Here is a 22,300-nt window from a genome sequence, read left to right on the forward strand (position 1 = left end):
TCTAAATATAATTGGGGAAAATGCCACTATTAAACAAAGACTTTTGATAAAGGCTTTTTGAAATTAACATATATGAAATAAATCCTATAACACTTACTAAACTCTTGAAAAATAAGAGAATGATGAAATAACATTTCAATTAGTTGGCTTTCGACTGTTAAAATATTTCACAAATTAAAATATTTTTCAATTTATTTATGTGATAATTTCATCATTATTTATTTATTCAACATTGAATTTGGGACCCCATATGTATTACTGCTTTACAAAGTTTCTATTTTTTAAAAGGGTTGCAAATGTTCAAACGGCAAGTCACAGCAGCCCACATACCTGTGGTCACCCCATGTTTATGCTACTGGTTTATTACATTCATGGCAAGTTAACGACAATAACAGTGCTGGAACTGACTATGACATAAAACGACCTACCAATTAAATGTTCTTTTCCTTTCTTCAGTCTTGGGTTGTCTGTAAAAACACACAAAATGAAAAAAAACAACCTTTACTGTAAGCACACTGAACAGATTAGAACGAATCCCCACCACAAACCGACTCACCGAACACAATGAGGCGGGTGTGGGTGTCTGTCGAGCCCAGAGGATTCTGGGCCGTGCAGCGGAACATAGAGCCATTAAGCTCAGCAGGAACTCTCTCCAGAACGAGTTCCCTTCCATCATGTTCCTCACTGCCATCCAGCAGATGCCCACCGACTTTGGTCCAGGTGAACATGGGCTCAGGGAAGACCTCGCTCTGTGGACACGCACACACACACACACAGTGTGTGAGAAGGGCCACTTTGTGGATAAACCATCTGGCTCCACCTCACAAGATGGAGGCCGGGCACTCCCATAACCTTTTGTACAACATGCAAGGTTGGCTCAACACACCAACCGTGGCAACAGCACTGGCGATTGAGATCATGAGGGAGAGACTGAAATGTGACCACACATTGAGTGACAGACCGCAACTTAATCTGGGACAGGTGTGCTCATTGTCAGACTGTGTTTGAATACCACATATTATCACCACATAAGTACAACATATATTCTACCAACAGAAACATGGTCGTACTGTGGGGTCACCTGTGTTCCCTGCTGTGGCTAACATTTGTATGGAAGAAGTCAAGATGAAATCATTGGGCACCTACAAGAGTGATGTCTGACCCTGGCATGACACCTGGGAGAAAATCAAGTGCCAAATCAAGACACACACACACACACACAGGCTAGTCGTTTAGCAAATAAGATCCATCCTCCCTCCCTCCCTGGACCCATTTCAGTTTGCATAACTGGTCTACTGATGATTCATCCTCTGCTCTCCACTCAGCCCTCACCCAGCTGGACACAAGAGACTCTTATGTGAGAATACTGTTCATAGACTTCAGTTCAGCATTCAACATCATCATCCCTCGGCAGTTAATAAAGAAACTGGGCCAAATGGGCCGGCTGGGCCTGAGCAAGTCTCTGTGTAGCTGGTTGCTGGACTTTCTCACTGAAAGATCACAAGCAGTACAGGTTGGCAACGACAAATCAAGCTCCATTACACTGAGCACAGGGGCGCCCCAAGGATGTATGCTCAGACCCCTGCTCTTCACCTTGTTGACCCACAGCTGCGCACCAAACTACAGCACCAATGAACTCATACAATTTGGGGACAACATGAATGTGGTGGGTCTCATCCGCAACAACAATGAGACTTACTACAGGAACGAGGTGAACCAATTGATCATATGGTGCAGAAATAACAGTGTCCCTACATCAGTGGAAAAAAAAAAAAGATTGTGACCCCACTGACTTTCAATGGTTTTGCATTGGAGAGGGTTAGCAGCACCAAATTTCTGGGTGTGTATGTCACCAAGGAAGTCTCCTGGACAAACAATACTGCATCACTGGTCAAGGTAGCCCAGCAGCCTCTCTACTTTCTCTGCAAAGACCAAGAACCCTGGCACCCATAACGTGCTCTTTCTAGGCATCATTGATAACCATTGACACCATTGGTGCCTCACTCCCCTTCATCCTGGACATCTAGAACACCCACATAGCAATCAGTACTGTGGGCAACTCAACTAATCCCCCACACAGCTTCTTCAGGCTCCTGCAATCTGGGAGAAGGTACCAGAGCCTTCATGTATGCTCCACTGGACTGAGTAAAAGCTGCGTCCACCAGGCTGTTAGAATACTGAACTCTCTCCCCTCTGTCCCCAAAAAGGGACTGAAATTCCCCTGCCCGCACCACCTCCCCTCATCACACACACACATCCATATCCAGCACCAGCCACATTATATAAAAAGACTGTGAAATAATCATCATCATCATCATCAAATAAAATAAAATCTGCTGTGATCTGTTCTTTCCAACATGATCCTTGCTCTTAAAAATCTGTAGTTAAAAATCCTTCACCCACCTGACAAACAGCTCATCACCCAGTTGTGCAAAACCAGGCAGAGAGGTACTGGGTGGCACATGAAGTATTCTGGTCTCCATTCCTCTCCTCAAATCTGAGTCAGCATACATCCTACCAGCACTGGTTCTTTCAAAATGATTTACTTGAACAACCTGTTCAGTATGTGCCAAAAGAACTATTCATAAAGTCCTTTGTTAGCTAAAGTACTGACTTCCAGACAGCTAATAGTGAGATTAATTAGTACATTTTTAAATGTAAATTTTGTAAGTTTTGAACAGTTTTTGACTCGTTTGTTGATTTGATTTGTTATTTACAGTATTTAAAGCAATTTTGTTTTTCTTTTGGTGGCAATTTCCTATATCAAAAAATATTTTGAAATTGTGGTCAGTGATTTATTGTCTGTGAAATTTGCATCTTACCTCAATCCAACAACCAGTCTCTGCTTGGGTTTTATAGCAGCTCTGTAATTTGTTGATTGTCTGGTCAGTTCAATCCATCATCTCCATCTTCTCTGCACTCACACAAAAGATATTGATGATGGTGTTGGCTATCGAGCCTCATCTCAGCCACAAGGTTATAAAAATCCCTTTTGTCCCCTTCGCTCATTGAGGAGAATTTTCCAATTAAGACTTCTAGTCCTTCCACCATCCCTCTGTAGTCTTTCAAGTAGAAGAAGTAATGCAAGTGTTCCCCTACTGCTAACAGGCACTGTGTGTGAAATATAGATGCGAAATAAGTAAGAGGATGAATGTATTTTGAACTAAAACACAGCCACAAATCTTTTGTCCATATCGGCCATTACTGGACTGGACCTAACCGATTATCTTTCCACTACAGCACAACAAAGTAAGAAATAACAGCAATAAACACTATAAACTATGTGGCCCACTCATCTATGATACAAATACAAAAATCAAGGAAAAATCACCAAATAAAAACAATCTGCAGCCATGCTGTAACGTTTGTAAAGCCGAGGCTAATATGGATAGGATTCCTGCTCAAATGTGCGGTGGTGATGTTTTTATTTTATAAGCAGTTACTGTGGTAATATTCATGGTAGAAGTACAGTTAGCTGGAAGCTAAAAACACTGGTAAAGATGATAGGAATATAATAAGCAGTGTCTGCTCAGGCCTGTGTAAGCTGACCAATCACTAGGCTTTTCAGCAGAGGGGCCTTAAGGGGGCTAGAGCTAAAATGGAGTGTTTCAGACAGAGGATAGCAGTGATGTAGAAATGAACAGTATGAGAAAAGTGTTTTTGAACATTAAAGTATGTAAACCTGTTCCAGTGGACACCTAAAATAGCTGTATGAACCCGAATATGAACCCTGATATTAAAGATGACAATGACTAAATGAGGCCATTTTCTTCAGACAGCTTGTTTTCATGTTGCACACTGCTGAAAATCCACATCCATATCATGCAAGATAAGTCCAGCTGACTGGTGACAAAATTTGTCAGTTTTGTCCCTTAAATAATAATAATAATAATAGTAGTAATATGCACCTAATGTTTATGAACAGGGGTGCTCCAGGAAAAACCTGAAACCAGTGAAAATGTGGACTTTTGGAAACAGATGTATTTGTTATAGAGATGTCTAAATATGCTGTGGAGCAAACTCACTCCTCCTCCTTCAGTAGCTTGCACCACTCTGTTCTCTTTAAAAGGCCAAAATAACACACCAGTTTACATTCTGTGCAAACTGTGAAATAACATCATATCTGCTCAACTCTGAATGTGAGAATAAAACGAAAAACACACCATAGAACTGAAGAGTGAGCCCTAAACCTTAAGATGTGTTCAGTGCCAGTCCCATGTTACATTCATCCAAACACATTCTTATACCGTGATTTAGAGTAAGGTAAGGTGCAATAACAATTCACACACCAATGGGATATCACACACATGTCAAAGTGCCTAAGGACACTGCACAGGCCAGAGATCATACCATCGAGATTCGGTTCAGTGGACAACTGCTCTACCTCCTCAGCCACAGCTACCCCACACTTCCTTGAAGAACCAGTGTGGAGACTTAAATCATTGTCCCTGCATCACATGATGAAATGTAACTAAAGTCTCGGCTGATTTTCAAAGTACAGAAAGGAAGTAAAACCAATTGCTGCCTGGAAGCAAGAAACTCAATCCAAAAACTTGCGGTACACTTTGAAAAGTGCTCAGTAGAGCCTCTTTTGTTCTGTCTGTATCTTTGATACTGACATGTCCCCTACCTATTGGTGCCATTGTTTGCACTACACAGAGCTTTCCCTCTTTAAATAGCCACTGTGTTGTAAACTTACTGCAGAAGGTCCCAGCTGGAAGCCCTGGACAGAGATCCGCACTGTATCTCCCACTTTGGCCTGGCTGGGGATCATGGACAGCTTGGGTCCTCTGGGAGCAGCTGATAGAAAAGTAAAAAGCCATGTTGGACTGTACAGTACGACAACTTTCAGCTGTCTGAAAATCATAATAGTTCATGTTACCTTAATGTGGCTACCCACATTTGCAGAATACCAACCTGCTGGGACAACATGTCCACCTGAAGTGAAGCAGTACAAACTGTGCTGAAGGCTCAGGATGACCCACTTGCAGTTTATTGTTCTCAGTTCAGTTAGAGTTAATGAATTCAGTGGCTTGCGCCTGCTAATTCTTCTTAGCCCCAAATGTGTCCTCTAAAAAAGGGGTTGTGCAGAAGCTTTTTTGAAACTGCATGTGTCAGGACAGGGAGTATGTTTGACTTCAGTATTTACAGAATATTCTGTATCTTTATTTTCATTATCCATAACTGAATGGTCTGAGTAATTGTGTTGACTGACCCCAAATCCTTTCTCTCACTGCTCCAGTTGCAAAAACTCCAATTCACAACGTTGGACAACCCTCCTAAAGTACATCTCCACAGTCAGACATTTTAAATTATATAGAACCTAAAAGTCCTTCAATGATAATAAAGATCAAACTTGATTTCTATAGCACCTTTCACGCAAGAAATGCAACTCAAAGTTCTTAACAACAAAGAAATCACATGCACCAAGTGATTCACATGAAAATGAATAGAAAATTTATGTAAAATAAGATGGAGAATAAAACCCACTTAACAACAAGACTAATTCTAAATGCTACTGGAAGCTAGTACAAAGCAGCTAAAAATAGACTAATGTGCCCTCTCATCTTGGCCCTGGTTAATAACTGAGCTGCAGAATTTTGAATTAGCTGAAGTCTCTCTCGACAGTCCAGTAAATAGTGTATTATACAGTAGGCTTGAAATAAAGGCATGCATCAGTTTTTGAGCATCTTTTTGATTTATAAATGGTTGCACGTTAGCTATGTTTCTAAAGTAGAAAGTAGTCTTTGTCACCTTGTTGATGTGGGATTTGAAGTTTAGATCTGACATCAAAACACCAAAATTTGTAACCTCAGATTTAATATAAAGAGTCAGTTTGCCCAGATTATAAAACAACATTTCTCCTTTTGTTCTAGCCCCAACCAGGATTTCACTTTTGTCCTTAGAAATTACTGCTTATCCATTTGCTTGTTGCCAAAAGACAGTTAGTAATGGAGTCTATAGCTACAGCATCATTTGGTCTAGCAGAGATGAACCAAATGGTGCTGTTATGGAACATCTACACAACAATGTAAAAATACATTGTGCTCTCGAATGATGTCACCAGGTGACAGCATGTATAGTAAGAATAATAATGGACCAAAGCGGATCCCTTGTGTAACCCCAAAAGAGATGTCATGTTTCTCAGACATGTGATCTCCAAGACTGACATATAACTTTCTCCTTTTGATGTATTTTTTAAACTTGTTTAGTTAGAAAAACCACCTAACTGTTCAAGACGATTTATAAAGATATCATGGTCAATTATATCAAACGCTGCAGTGAGGCCGAAGAGGACAACAACTGACAGCTTATTTCCAACAGAATTTTGTCTGAGGTCAATTTGGTCAGAGCAGTTTCAGGGCTGTGGTATGTTCTAAAGCCTGACTGAAATTCCTTTAGGACATTCTTTAAGAAAGCAGTTAATTTGCACATTTCCACTTTCTTACTGATGAATGGAAGACTGAACAGCACTTTACAACATCTGTTTTGAAAGCATCAGGGTAGATGCCTGTTTGCAGAGATGTATTTCACTTTTTGTTAAGATTAGGTTCACATCAAAATCACACAGTGATCAGCTCTGAGAATTTGTGCATAAACAGCTGTTACAGCCTTGGCCGTATTGTTCTGTTCTTTGTTGCTGTCCCTGTGTTGTCCTTTTTGTTTGGTCCCTGTTTTTGAGTTGGAGTGAGTGTTCTCTCTTTTTGTAGCAGCTGTGCTAGTCCTGCCTCCTCCGAACACCTATTGATGGCGTCATCTGATTGGTCCCTGCGTTTAAACCAGAGTCTTCCCCAGTTGCCGGTGGAACCTCGAGTTGGCAGCAGTGGTGTTTGGTTCTGGCGTCTCCTGCTACAAGCCTTGTCCCCACATCTCGTTTTGTAGCTTTGTGTGTTGTATAGCTCTTTGTGGTGTTTTGCTTTTCGAAAATATCCAACTTACTAACTTCATTGCACTGTAAATATATTTGCGCTATTGTGTTTCTTTTTCTTTTCTTTATTGTAGCTGTTCACCTGTACATCAGGCCTCTTTTTGTTCAGTAATAAATTTGTGGTTGATTTTTTTTACCCCGTTGAAAGTGATTTTGATTTCGAGACAAGGTTTGGTCTTTTTTCCGTACTCTTTTATGTTACATCCCTGCTCCCCAAGGCTGGGTCGTAACAACAGCGATGAATATATTGGTGGCCAATACATGACATGACAACAAAGTCATTAAAACAAATAAAATGATTATTTTAGGTGATTTTAATTGTCATGTGGACATCGATAATGATAGCCTTAATACTGCGTGTGTCTCATTATTTGCTCAGTTGGCTTCCGTCTGAGTATACATGAACCTACCCACTTATTTAACTTCATTCTCGACCTTCTTCTGACATATGGCATTGAATTAAACACCTGACAGTCTCTTCACAGAATCTCCTTTTATCAGACCATCATTTAATAAGTTTTGAATAGTACTTATAGTGCTGTAGCTAAATGTAAAGACGTGAGCCGTTAGCATTTAATTCAATGCCATGTCTCAAAATACCAGAGGTATATGCTATGCTGTTCATTGCATATGACACTTGACACTATTGTCTCCCTAAAAAAGAAGACAATAAAACACAGTATACCCCCAAACCCACAAATTAAAGCAAACATTGCGAAAAATGTCATGTATTCATGAAATGGCATGTATTCCCTTAGCTCTCAGTAGTACTGACTTCACTTCACTGACTCTACTGTTAAAATTCTTACTATTAGAGACAAAATTCATTACCTCCTGCCCTCAATAGGCAGATTCATCTTCAAGCACAGAAATCATAGAAACAGCTGCTAAACTTGTTGTATATTTAGACAGCTTTTCTCCAGTTTTGTCAGATTAAAGGAACTGGTTAAAATCCTACTTTTCAGAACGATTTCAGTTTATACATGTTAATGATGATTCCTCTGTACCAGCTAAAGTCAGTCATAGAGTTTCACAAGATCAGTGCTTGGACCATTACTATTCACTCTATACATGCGTGCTTTAGGCAACATTATCAAGAACATTCCAAAAATTTTCATTGCTATGCAGATGATACCCAGTTATATTTATCAGTGAAGACAGAACTGAAACTAATCAGTCAACTAAACTCCAAGCCATTAAGGACATGAAGACCTGGATGACCTGCAACTTTTTGTTACTAAATTCGGACAAAACTAATGTTATAGTGCTTGACCCTAAACATTCATTATTCATTAAATGTTATTTTCTGATTTGGTTGGATTCTGATTAGGTTTTGCGTGCTACAAGTCTATTATCTAGTCATTTAAAATATTTCCACTGATTGTGAACACAGTGATATGTACTGCTTTATAAAAGCTAAATATACTGTACAGTAGGTGAAGGACTAAAGAAGCACTGCACGTTGAGTACAAGCTTGGATTTTTTTCCCATTTGGCTCTTGTCAAGGAATAAATGGGTTGGGGTTTTTTTTTTTTTGCCAGCGCATGGCACCAAGCAGACAATGATTTGAGGACTGAATTCTAAGATTTAAAAGTAGGGTGAGGCAATAGCATACCTTGGTATTCTTAAAAATAATAGTCTGCACTGTCGGGTTATAATTAATTCATATCGACTAAACCAAAATTTAAGTGACATTAAAATATACAGTAAATAAACCTAAAAACAAATTCTTGTTAGTTTGTGAGCACTCTTTTTTTTATTTCAAATAATTCAGTCTGGACATACTAAAAATAATAAAAATGTTTATAGACATTTGCAAAGGTTTTGGTGTCTATAGCTAATTTTGTCTGGGGCAGTGATTTATTTTTTCATTTCTAACTCACTTGTTTAAATAATGTTAAGGCTTAAAGTTAATTGTGTTGCATAGTCACTTTGAGTGACAGCTAGCCACTGGGTTTCAGCAACCAGGCTTCATTCTGCCGTCTTACACCTCTTTGCCCATTTTTGGATTAGCCAGTTTGGCAAAGTAATTCCCTCTTTCATCATCCAATACCTTGCCCATTCTGACCAACAGTCCTGGAGAGTTTTTCTACAGTCTCACTACAATCCAAATTTTCTTCTCTTTTATAGTCGAGGTCCTCAAAAAAGTGGTTGCTAAGCATCTTACAGCTGTCTTATGCCTAGGCCACACATATACAGCTGTTTGTCAAAATGTGACTTTTGAGAGTTTTGGCTTTTCATCCACTCACAAATGGAGTTTCAGGTGACTGAAAACAGAACTTTTGAAAAACTCCTTCCAGGATGAAGTTATTCAAAAACTCAGTTGCAGTGTTGATGTGTAAGTTTTGACTTGTGATTAGAGTGTTTGTGTGTGTGTGAGGAGATTTTGTGAAATGGCGAAATAGTGCTAACGGGACTTTTTACATGTTTACATGAAAATGTACAGTTACTCTTCCAGTTACTATTGGGGAACAGAGGTATCAGAATCCAACACTTCGATGACACAGACCCCGCCATAGTCGCAAAATTATGAATCCTACCTTCGCAATAGTAGGATTTGTACTTTAGGGGTTGGACCTCTAGTAACCTACCAGTAAGAGATTTCATTCAGGCTTCTGATTGGCCAGTGTGATCTTAGGGTTAGGGTTATATCAACACCTGTTGGCTTTGCATGCTGTTGACAGCACTTCGGCTGTGTTTTTGCATTTTCATATGGACAGAAGTTTTTTTTTTAAAACAGTGCTTCAGTGGACAGTATATTTTTTGGAGAATGAAGCAGGAAAACCCCTATTAAGGAATACCTGCGTATGTTTGGAGTAGGCATTAAAAGTAAAAGCAAAATATGTTAAAAACGTTTCAGTCTGGTTTTCGTCAATTGTGTTCAACAGAAACAGCCCTTGCCATAGTCTCAAATGATCTGTTAATTCAGGGTGATGCAGGAGAATGTTCTGTATTGATATTACTCAGTGCTGCCTTTGATACTGTGGACCACCATATTTTGATTGAGAGGCTCAGGCAGTGTCTGGGTATCCCTGGACTAACTTTGGATTTGTTCTCCTCCTACCTGTCAGAGAGAACCTTTTTGGTTACAATCGACAGTTATGCCTAGTCAACTGAATCTCTGTTATCGTGTTCCTCAAGGTTCTGTCCTGGGCCCAGTGCTGTCTGCATTCTCCTTGTTTTCTCTCTGGTAAATAGTAAGCAGTTTCAAAGGTATCTCCTATCATTGTTGTGCAGATAATGCTCAATTATACATTTTTGTTTACATTTTTGAAACATTTCCCCAAAATGTTTCCAAACTGTCTGCTCTACTAATTGCCGAACCTCGACTCAACTGAACTATAAAATGTTGTATGGCAGATAATTGTCTACAGCTAAATACTAACAAAACAGAAGTTGTCCAGAAGGTGATGGAAATTCTTGGCTCTTTGTCCTCTTGTTCTCATTTCTATGGGACAGGTTTTGGGTTTTGACCACCATGCAAATTGTTGGCTCATGTTTGTACCAGCTGAGAAACAATGCAAAAGTCAGGTCCATTGTACCCAGAGCTGAGATGGAGATGATTACACATGTGATCATTTCCTCTCGTCTTGAATGCTGCAACAGTGTGTCTGTTAAAAATAGTATGTATGTTAACTCACCCAGAGTGTGTTGGTGCGTGACTCACCCAGTGTGACCTCGGCCTGCATGGGCATGGACAGAGCTGGGTGCTTGACCTCACAACTGAACAGAGCCTCGTTGTCCAGCTGGGGGTTGAGGCTCCAGGTCAACATGGCTCTCACCTCCATGGTGCCATCACCTCTTGCATGCTGCCGGTGCTGGAAGTAGTAGAGTGGGTCGCTGCTCTGGACCCAGCGGGGAAACTCCCGACTCACCACTGTCTCTGGGATCGTCTCGGTGGTTGGCTCAGGGTCCGACTTTGAACCTTGTTTTTGTCTCTGTTCCGGGCCATTGGGGCCATCTTGACCCAGTCGAGCCAGCTTCCCCTCTTGTTCCAGCAGGGACAGGGACTTCTGGAGTTTGGTGTCATCAATGTCTCGACTAGTGAGACCCTGGGCGCTCCAGAGCACTGCCTGACGCCTCCCCCTGCTCTTTTCTTCAACTGGGTCCTTGCTTTGGTCTCCCACTGGGGAGGAAGATTGGGCAGTTGGTACCACATCAATGAGCTCACCATCCCGTTTGAAGTACACCTGAAAGGCAGGGACCAAGGCAGGGGATCTTAACAGACACAACGGAAGCCTTTCAAATTATAACCCTGAGCCTTTTCCTTCGACAGAGACCCTCTGTTAGAATTGAAATCTTGCTGTGTTGTCTCAATGGCAGGACAAGCATTTACTGAGTCAACTGCTTTATTACAATTAAAATTGGTTGAAGGACAGGAAGTTCACCTTTAAGACTGAAAGCATGGTGGGTATCAGAGTGTCACTGTTCCTCCTGATAAATCTCATTTATCATTTTAGAAAACCTTCCAAAAGAGGAGGAGTTGTGATTAGAGCCACTGTCGTCATTGCCTCATTGCAAAAACCTTACAAGACACGGGAGACTGCTGGTTAACACAAACTTTACACATATTTAGCCTACATTAGAGTTGGAAACTGTGAATCACTGTACTTATTCAAATATTTTCGATCACTTCAAAGATTTATAGTGACTGATCATGTACTTTGGTTTTTGATTGTTTTTGCAAAGCAATCACATCACTTTGAGGACTTGAAAGTGCTCCCCTCACAGACTGATATCCTTTGATGTCAGTGCTATTAACCAGCATCCCTACTGAGGGATGTGTTAGCTGTGTGTTGAAAGAACCAACTTCAACTCGGATCAGATTATCCAACTACTAGAGTTGTGTCTTGTCACTGCCTATTTTATACATAAAGGGAATTTCAACAAACTAGCCAAAGGAGGTCAGCCATCTCCCGTATTATAGCCACTGTAACTTGTACATGGAACATTTTGAACAGATCACGCAGACAACAGCTTCTACACCACCTGACACCTGTTAATGATGAACAATGTATGTAATGACTTATTTTATTTTATTGTTATTGTGTGCTTAACACAGCAATATGAATAATCCACATTCAAAAACAATACAGCTGTACTCTTGCTGTACATACTGTATTTATAGATATTGTTTTTGACCACTATTTCATGGAAAATTAGGAAGATTAAAAAAACAATCTTTTTTATGTGACTCAAAATTACTATATACAGTTTTCAAAAATATGCATTTTTCACAAAAGGACACTGGGCCTGGGACAACTGACCCGGTGTTCCCCCAGGCATGATGGCCCTGAATGGATGGATGGATCGTGAAGCGTCCTTCCTTCCAAACAAAGCAGTGAATTTGATTATTGTGACTGAGTCCTTCAAATAGAGAGTAGAAATGTTCCATCTCACCATGGGAGCTGGCTTTGCACCTGTAACAATGCAAACCAGAGTGAAGTTCTGGGCCTCGTAGCGACTGAAAGGAGCTGGGCTGTTGGCTGCCACCACAGAGATTGACTTGGGAGGTACTGCAGAGAAAACACACAAGGCACTCAAACGTGGCAAGTGCTTTTGATTTACTGAAGGAAAATAAATAAACAATATACTATAACTTATAAGGTATTTATCTAATAATGCAAAAAAAAAAAAATCACTGTGAGGTGACGAGTCAGTGGTGACTGTGAGTTCAGACTGCTGTGGGAGCATCTTCAATTATGAACATTTCAAATCAATTCAGGAATACATTTTGGTAAATAAGCTAATTTGCTTTCTGAGAGTGAGATGTTGAGATTAATCTCCTGTGTGTTAGGTACAGAGCTGCCATGGCTCTGTGCAACTCTTACAAAATAGAAATGTAAAAACAACACTTTATTTTTTGGGAAGGATTATCTTGTAGCTTTTTTTGTTCTTTTTTTAACCCATCCACCCATAGCTATCGCGTGGGTTACCAGATATGTTCGGTGAGCACAGGTTTTTCATGACAAAACTTCATGAAGGTGAGCACAGTTACACGCCCAGTTGTTCACCAAGAAATTGTTCCAGCAGATCGAGATCTCTAAAACCATCAAGATACAACATGTTTATCAGAGAGCTTTGAAGGTGTTAGTAGATGGATTTTTAGCCATGCTAGTGTTGCTCTTAGGGATGGCAGTGCCACTCCACCACTTCGGTCCACAAAGGACTATCTCAACAACAACTGGATTGAGCGGCATGAATTTTTTTGTTCAGACATTTATGGTCTTCAGAGGATTAATTCTGCTTTCTCTTGACTTTTCCTCTAGCACAATCGGCAGGTTGAAATTTTGGCTGCAGTGGGGACGCCCCAGGAGGTCACATAGAGCTTAGAGTGTGCACCCCATGTACCAAGGCTGTCTTTACCACAGGGGCCGTGCATCAATTCCTACCTGCGTGGGATCCTCTGGTGCATATCATTCCCTTTCTCTTCCCCCTTACTTGTCTGTCTTCAGCTATCCTATCCAATAAATGTAAAAGGAAAGACATTTTGGCTATAGTATTTGAATGGATTGCTATGACATCAGGTACAGATATCATGGTGCCCACAGAATGAATCCTAATGAGTTTGAGGATCCCCCAACTTCTCTTAAATGTTGTATTTAAAATTCATGAGACAAACTCAGAAATACACTACCGTTCAAAAGTTTGGGGTCACTTAAAAATTTCCTTATTTTTGAAAGAAAAGCACTATTTTTGTCAATGAAGATAACTTTAAACTAATCAGAAATACACTCTATACATTGCCAATGTGGTAAATGATTGAATTCTAGCTGCAAATGTCTGGTTTTTGGTGCAATGTCTACATTGGTGTATAGAGGCCCATATCCAGCAACTATCACTCCAGTGTTCTAATGGTACAATGTGTTTGCTCATTGCGTCAGAAGGCTAATGGATGATTAGAAAACCCTTGTGCAATCATGTTAGCACACCTGAAAACAGTTTAGCTGGTTAGAGAAGCTATAAAACTGACCTTCCTTTGAGCAGGTTGAGTATCTGGAGCATCACATTTGTGGGGTCGATTAAACGCTCAAAATGGCCAGAAAAAGAGAACTTTCATTTTAAACTCGACAGTCTATTCTTGTTCTTAGAAATGAAGGCTATTCCATGCGAGAAATTGCCAAGAAACTGAATATTTCCTATAACGGTTTGTACTACTCCCTTCAGAGAACAACACAAACAGGCTCTAACCAGAGTAGAAAGAGAAGTGGGAGGCCCCGCTGCACAACTGAGCAAGAAGACGAGTACATTAGAGTCTCTAGTTTGAGAAATAGACAGCTTCATTAAATAGTACCCGCAAAACACCAGTGTCAACATCTACAGTGAAGAGGCGACTCCAGGATGCCGGCCTTCAGGGCAGAGTGGCAAAGAAAAAGCCATATCTGAGACTGGCCAATAAAAGAAAAAGATTAATATGGGCAAAAGAACACAGGCATTGGACAGAGGAAGATTGGAAAAAAGTGTTATGGACGGATGAATTTAAGTTTGACTTGTTGGGATCACACAGAAGAACATTTGTGAGACACAGAACAACTGAAAAGATGCTGGAAGAGTGCATGACGCGATCTGTCAAGCATGGTGGGGGTAACGTGATGGTCTGGGGTTGCTTTGGTGCTGGTAAGGTGGGGGATTTGTTCAGGGTAAAAGGGATTTTGAATAAGGAAGGCTATCACTGCATTTTGCAGCGCCATGCCATACCCTGTGGACAATGCTTGATTGGAGCTAATTTCATCCTACAACAGGACAATGACCCAAAGCACACCTCCAAATTGTGCAAGAACTATTGAGAGAAGAAGCAGGCAGCTGGTATTCTATATGTAATGGAGTGGCCAGTGCAGTCACCAGATCTAAACCCCATTGAGCTGTTGTGGGAGCTGCTTGACCGTATGCTAAGCAAGAAGTGCCCATCCAGCCAATCCAACTTGTGGGAGGGGCTTCTAGAAGCGTGGGGTGAAATTTCTCCAGATTATCTCAACAAATTAACAGCTAGAATACCAAAGGTCTGCAATGCTGTAATTACTGCAAATGGAGGATTCTTTGACGAAAGCAAAGTTTGAGGGAAAAAAATATTATTTCAAATACAAATCATTATTTCTAACCTTGTCAATGTCTTGACTATATTTTCTATTAATTTTACAACTCATAGTGGTAAATAACAGTGTGACTTTTCATGGAAAACACAAAATTGTCCAGGTGACCCCAAACTTTTAAATGGTAGTGTAGGTACATACCTATGACAGTGAGAATGATGCTGCCAGAGGCGAGAATCACTTTGTCTCTGGAGCTCCTGTCGTAGATCCCCACATGACACTCATACAGGCCATCATCCTCCATCTGGACCTCAGGAAGCCTGTTCATATACACAGTTACAAAGTTTTAAAGGGGTGTTGTTTTTTAACTATGTCTTTCATTTTATTCAGGTTTTTAAGATTAGAGATAGTGGAAAAATTCCATTGGGTTTGCTCTAAATTCACTTCCCCTGCCATTGCTCCCCCACTGTCAAAAGAGAGCACACTACAGGTGTGAATGTTTTCACAACTGTTATTTTTTTTTTTAGAGGATATAGATTATTAGAACAAAACACACCTTGTACAAAAGTGGTAACCTGTCTTACCGCACAGTTGACTGGTAGACCAGGTCCTCTCGTTTGCGATTGTCCTCCATGTGGGAGTAGCTGGTATTCTCCATGGCATCGTAGGTGAAAATCTTCTGCTTGGCACTTCCTCCTTCAATCACCTGGGACGGGAAACAACATTATCTACCCTGAGTTGGATACTATGGTATTAGCCATGGAGACATGTAAATCCTGATACAGTCTGTAGACATGTAGACATGAAAATATTCTCTATGAATGAAGCTTGACGTATTCATTATGAATAAATACCTCACTGATATCTGACTCCAAGGTTGATTGATTCTAATCAAATCTGCCTACAAAGCAAAAGCAGTACACTTAAAACCCTTTCTCTGTTTCTTGTTTGCTTCTGCATTGTCTGGCACATTGTGGGAGGAGGAGGTCTATGACAACACTTATTCCCCACCTTTAGTGCTTTCCTATCATCCCTTTGCTGGAGATTTAACAACTATTTGGCCTCATGTGACAATTCCAATGACTTCCATTTACACTTGGCCAGAAGTGACTCCAACAGCTCTAATAGCCAGGAGCATTACGAATCCAGCGGTATCTTTATAACAGCCCTACAGAGGTTAAATATTTGGGACTCCCCACCAGTCAGTTTGAACTGAAGAAACCTTTTGGATGAGAGTTGAAACTATTTCAAGTATCTACAACTCAATCCAGTTGCCCTAGATTCAACTGTCCTTGCAAAACCATGACCTGGATAACTGAGAATCTTTACAACTGAAATTGGATTTGGTTATTAGTGTATGGATCCATTTCTATGTGTGTATTCAGGTGCTATTTGTACTTCCTTTCAGGTCAGGAGGTTTGTGTATCAATTTACAGTCGAGTACAAGATCAAACACACCTCTCATCAGGGGAAAAGAACAACATGACAGATCCTGATTGGTTCTCAGAGTTCATGAAATTAGGAATTAACTTCTTCAGATGCATATTTTGTGGCGCAGACTCAATTTTTAATTTTTTACTCATATTGTTGCAGTTTATCCCAGTTTGTGGGGTAGTTTGTAACAGTGGAACTCTTCAAATTTCCTGCAAAATGTGCCATTGTCAAAGGTGTTTGCAATGGCATCAGCTCCAAACTGCTCAGGGACTGTGCAGATCAGAGGTCCGTTTCACAAAGCAGGTTCAACAAACTCTGAGTGTAACCCTGAACTCTGAGTTGATCTACTCTGAGATAGGAAACTCTGAGTTTTCGATTCCACAACAGCAGATTTGAGTTAGTTTGATTAACTCAGAGTAGGTTCACCTCGAGTTAAGCGCGTGCACCGCAACTATAAAAAGACAGCATCAATGAAACCCCGATTTGAGGAGTCACCATGGCAACGGGGAAGCGGAAGGCTGCCTACTTCACGCCACTGGAAATTAGACATTTTAATGCGCTCATACAGCGAATATGAACAAGTTTTTTGGACGGAAGTCCAACACTGCTGCAGCTGCGAAGGAGAGGGAGACGGCGTGGGAGAACATTGCTGCTCGGGACAATGCGTGAGTATAAATGTAGTCCTTTGAAATCACAATAATATTACAGCGCAAAACTGCTTGAATGGTTGCCTATTAATTTATTTCATTTAGGTGCAATCCCACGGGGGAGAAGCGCACTTGGCAGCAGCTTAAAATGAAATATAAAAACATGGTTCAAACAGGTAAGACCTCTGCATCATCTCATGGAGGTAGCTACCTCATTTTGATCATGTTTTACATTGTAAAGTAAATATTAAGTGGCTCCCTTTCATTGTAAAATTGGTTATATTGTGTTCATATAATGTTTTGTTTTTTGTTAACGAATGAAATAAAATTTAAAAATGAAAAAAGTGTTCTCATCTATATCATGTTATGTTAAATAATTAAGCCTATATTTAAACTAACACAGACTTTTACTCAGCTAACAGAAAGAAGGCAGATGCACGAAGAACGGGTGGTGGCTTAAAACCAATAACTGTGTGGAAAAGCAAGAACATCGTGGTCTGATAACTATCTCACGACGAATATTTAATTCTCTGCGCAGTATCGCTGCACCTTCATCCACGGGATCATGATCAAAAGACGTTAACATGCCATGTTAACGAAAAAAGTCACCACGTCATTCTGCATATATTCAACATGAGCCTTGGCCTGTAGAGAGTTCCTGCCCTGTGGAAAACTTCCTGTGTGGTTTCAGTGCCACAGACTGAGCTTCCCAGGGAGCCCAACCACTTCAGGCCTGTAGCCTTAACTTCCCACCTGATGAAGACCCCGAGTAGGATTGTACTTAATCACCTCTATCACCTGGTGAGCAGTGAGATGGACCCCCTACAGTTTGCATATCGACCAGGCATTGGGGCTGGAAGATGCAGTCACTCTTCACAATATACACATCAGACACAACACAGACAGCTGCCACCTCCAAATGTTCTCAGATGATTCAGCCATCATTGGATGTGTATCACAGGAAAACAGAGTCAAAGCCAAAGTCGTCCCAATCTGCTGAGAAGACTGAGGTCCTCTGGAGTATGTAGGATATTACTGAGGACGTTCTATGACCCTGTGGTTGCATCTGCAGTCTTCTATGGAGTGGTCTGCTGGGACTTTGGAAGCTAAGGGGGACAGGAAGAGACTGAACAAACTGCTGAGGAGAGCTGTCTCTGTCCTTGGACTGCCCTCTGGACACCACTGAGGACGTAGGCGAGAAGAGGATATTAGCCAAGCTGACATCTATCGTTGACAACCCCTCTCATCCCCTGCATAACACAGTGGGGGCCCTCAGCAGCTCCTTCAGTAACAGACTGCTGCATCCACTCCATAAGAAGGAACGCTACCGCAGGTCCTTCATTCTAACAGCTATGAGAGTGTTCAACTCAAGCATTGCTTGTCAGGAAGGTGTGGATCTAACGGGGAACTATGGGCTGAACCCAGACGCAGACACTCGGAGGGCAGATTCAAAAGAACCGATTTATTAAACACAAAGAACACAAACGAAAACCAAAACCCAGGGAACTATGATTTAAGACACACTAGGGTAAAAGGGTTCACACAGAGAGAATGAAGACAACACCGGGGAACATAGAATAACACAAACACGCAACACAACGGAGCTAGGGACAAGACTAAGAACAACTATCAATGTATAAAATAAAGAACAGAAAATGCTCCCGAAGGAGGAAGAAACAAACGGCTAACAAAGACCTTAAAACTTTACTAACAAAACAACAGAAAAGAAAATCACTTCTGAAAACTCGGAGGAAAATAACACTACTATGAAATAAAACCAAAACCAAAGAACAATCTAACAAAGAACTGAAAATCGGCTATAACTAGCGATAACAAAACAACAAAGCTAGACTATAGACATAACAACTAAACAAACACTCACCGGGAACAAGGCACGAACATGAACACAGACAAAAAAGAGAAAAACACAGACATGAACAGAGACACGGACATGGACAAGGATGACGCAACGAAACACTCACTATGGTACTATGACTATGGTACTATGGCTATGGTACTATGGCTATGGCAAGGGATTCTCAAATCAGTAAGGGAAACGCAGACTGCAAGGTGACGCAGACAAATGACCCAACAAAGACTGGGGGGAAGACACAGACTTATATACACAGGGCAGGAATACTGATGACACACAGGTGAAACACATCAGACAATCACAAGGATGGGAAACACAGGAAGTAAAGTAAACAAAGAAACATAACATAAACCTTCAAAATAACACAGGATGTGACAAAAACCAGACAAAGACAACACACAAGGGGAAGCTTAACAAAAAACTGGTGTGCACAGCACGGGTCATGACATTGCATTGTTTTTGCACTGATGTGTGATTTATCATACACAAATTATTTTGTGCTATTCTACTGTGACACACACACACACACACACACTTATATATACATACAGAATATATACATGGCACAAGAGCCATGAGAAGGAGATTTTTATATATATATAAAATGCCTGTTATCATTACCTGAATTTCTCCAGCTGGGGATTAATTAAGTATATCTTATCTTTATAACACTACTCCTGACCACAAGCACCTGCATTCAAAATCATTTTTGCATAAAAATATAGATGTATTATCAGCAAAATGTACTTGAGTATCATATATAAGTACTTATTCTTTTCAGAGGTCACAAGTCAAAACAGTTGGAGACCATGGGTTTAATCTTTAACAATGCGTTTTACTTTTTTTTTTTATATATATCCCAATTTGAAAAGTGACTAGTAACTACAACTGTTAGAGAAGTTGGCAAGCAGCTGTTATTGCATAAATTCACCTGCGTGCTCACCCGAAACCACACGATCTCTCGGAGGTTGCCATCGGTTTGGAAGTTGCACTTGAGTGTTACTGTGTCTCCAATGACAACATGAGGAAGTGGCTCAATGGAGACAGTCAAATAACCTGCAAAGAAAGAAGCATGGGAGACATCTGGAAATGGCATTACATTCGCCTGTATGGCTCCTACACTGAACTGTAATGGTCTTATGCAGCAAACTGTACCTTCATAAAAAATGCATCAACACCTCTCTTACCCCTTTACATTGCAGATGCTTAACCAAATGTAACATTTCAAACTGCCATTGTACTCTGTATCTGCATGGAGAAGTGTTAATGAAGAGGAGTCTGTTTAGGGGAAGCTGTAGTGTGCTTTCATATATTAAAGATACAACACATAGCCAAACAGTGCAGGGAAAATGAGAAAGAGAAAACAAGAAAGGATCACAATGCGCGCCAGAGGAGTGAAATGAAAAAGTACAAAGTCACTGGTTTGTGCCAGTGACCTGGAGCCAGAGAGATGTATAAGAAAATCAATAACAATATCAACGGCACTTGTTGATATATAAAGCACAAAAAGACATAGTTGTAGTTCCATAACATTACATAGTCAGACATCATGTATTGTATATTCCATTGCTGCCTTTCAGTGGTGTATATCTGAAATGTCCTCGTCAGTAAAGTGTGGAATAAATAAGATGATTTTGACTATAACTATAAAGCTATACAGAGGAAACAAAAAAATAGATTGTACAGGTAAACCTTCAAATAGCACTGGATGATACATTGCTATCATTTATCTATGTAGTCAGTAACAACATGAAATGATCAAAACTTTCAGCAAACAAAAATATTGTTTGCTGTATTCACAGCAGCAGTATTTGGTACAGTGCTCCAGATTTCTTTCCTGACACCAATATTTAATAGGGACTCTATCCCTGGGAGAGGATGGGATTAAATTTAGCAGAAATGTACAGCTGCTGCTGCTGCTTCCATTTCTTTATGGCATTCTGGTTCTTGTTTGTTAGGTTAGCAGCTCAGCATCAGCTGGTGCTGTTAAAACAGCAAAGCGTGTTAATCATTCCATCCATTAAGGCCAGCTGGCCTGCAAGTGTATTCGACAGTGAACTAAAAGTTGACCCTTGCTAGTTTAATTAACACAGACAGCTCGCACAGCTCACTGCTTACATACACCAATCCCCAGGACCAACAGTATTTCAGCCGGAGATTTATATGTTGCTGTGCTGTGACCAGTGGGATTAAATTTGTTATTAATGCAGATTGCAATTCTTCAGCTGCACTCTCTTACAAAACAGCACATGTGAAATACATTTAATCTCTTTTTTACATGCAAAACACCATTTCACATGGTGTTTTGCAGGTACCGTGACTTAATATATGCACTGTAGATGAAATGCAAAACTGTACTTGTCACAGTGTTCACTTGACCCTCCAGTTTCTCCCATATTTTACCCATCTCTTCCACTGTCCTCCTGTTTAAATATTTTCCCTTAAATCTCCCTATTTTATTTTTTCTAAAAAAGGTTGGTTGTAATGGTGGTGTATGGCATAACCTCTTATTTGATGTGTTTGCTACATTCCCCTCTGTTACAGGAGGTGACAGAATGTTGGCGAGGAATCATTCACTCAAACAGCAACCACCTATAAAACAAGAAGAACAAGAACAAGAAGGATCTCACCAAATGGAAAGAGGCTTACCCATACTTAATGAAGAGCAACGTCTGTCAAAGTCATGCTGTTTGTAAAATATTCAACATGGATTTTAGTTTATCAGAATTGACCAGAAATGGATGCAGCAGACAGCAGCTTCCCGCTGGAGGATCTGGAGGAGTTGAGCTCCGTCATGGATAATTTCCCCTTGTGTATGGACATTTCCACGGACGTTAAGGATAAGCTGAGTGCCATAACCTCCTTTGAAATAGCAATCAACTCTAAGCCCTGGCCGAATCCCGCTCCTTGTCCACATTCTGCAGCCCGGCCAACACCTGCTCGTGGTTCCTGGTCAGCCTGGTTAACACTGACTCCTAGTTTCCAGTCAGAAGTCTGGCTGACTCCTGCTCCTGGTTCCCAGCAGGTGTAGGTCCAGCTGACACCTGTCACTGGCCTGGTCAACACCCACTCCTGGATTTCTGTTGGGCCCGGTTCTGAGTTGCAGCTGTCTCCAGTTCCTGTGCTGCAGCAGTACACTGTTCCTGTTGAGCTGCAGGGATTTCCTGTTCCTGCTGAGGTGCAGTGATTCCTGTTCCTGAGCTACAGCAATTCTCTGTTCCTTTGCTGTAGCGATCCATTGAACCTGAGCTGCAGCTGTTATCAGTTTCTGAGCAATGAAGAAATCCTGTGCTGTAGCTGTCTCTCATTCCTGTTGAGTTGTGGCAGTTTCCTGTTCCTGCTGAGCCGCAGCAGTCACCTGTTCCTGAGCTGCAACCGTTCTGGGTTT

General features: G+C 40.8%; 1 protein-coding gene across 1 annotated transcript in view; it reads right to left on the reverse strand.

Annotated features, from left to right (window-relative positions):
• The window catches only part of LOC121613198 (immunoglobulin superfamily member 21-like), a 29,118-nt gene that overhangs the window by 1,153 nt on the left and 5,665 nt on the right, over window positions 1-22,300 (reverse strand). The window contains exons 2-9 of the mRNA XM_041946503.1: window positions 19,856-19,968; window positions 15,543-15,664; window positions 15,160-15,278; window positions 12,329-12,444; window positions 10,596-11,118; window positions 4,700-4,800; window positions 557-749; window positions 429-467 (exon numbers count right to left, since the gene is read on the reverse strand). Of these exons, the coding sequence (XP_041802437.1) occupies window positions 429-467; window positions 557-749; window positions 4,700-4,800; window positions 10,596-11,118; window positions 12,329-12,444; window positions 15,160-15,278; window positions 15,543-15,664; window positions 19,856-19,968 (1,326 nt within the window). The remainder of the gene's footprint in view (window positions 1-428; window positions 468-556; window positions 750-4,699; window positions 4,801-10,595; window positions 11,119-12,328; window positions 12,445-15,159; window positions 15,279-15,542; window positions 15,665-19,855; window positions 19,969-22,300) is intronic.

This window comes from Chelmon rostratus, chromosome 10, assembly GCF_017976325.1.
Source record: "Chelmon rostratus isolate fCheRos1 chromosome 10, fCheRos1.pri, whole genome shotgun sequence".
Classification (NCBI taxonomy): domain Eukaryota; kingdom Metazoa; phylum Chordata; class Actinopteri; order Chaetodontiformes; family Chaetodontidae; genus Chelmon; species Chelmon rostratus.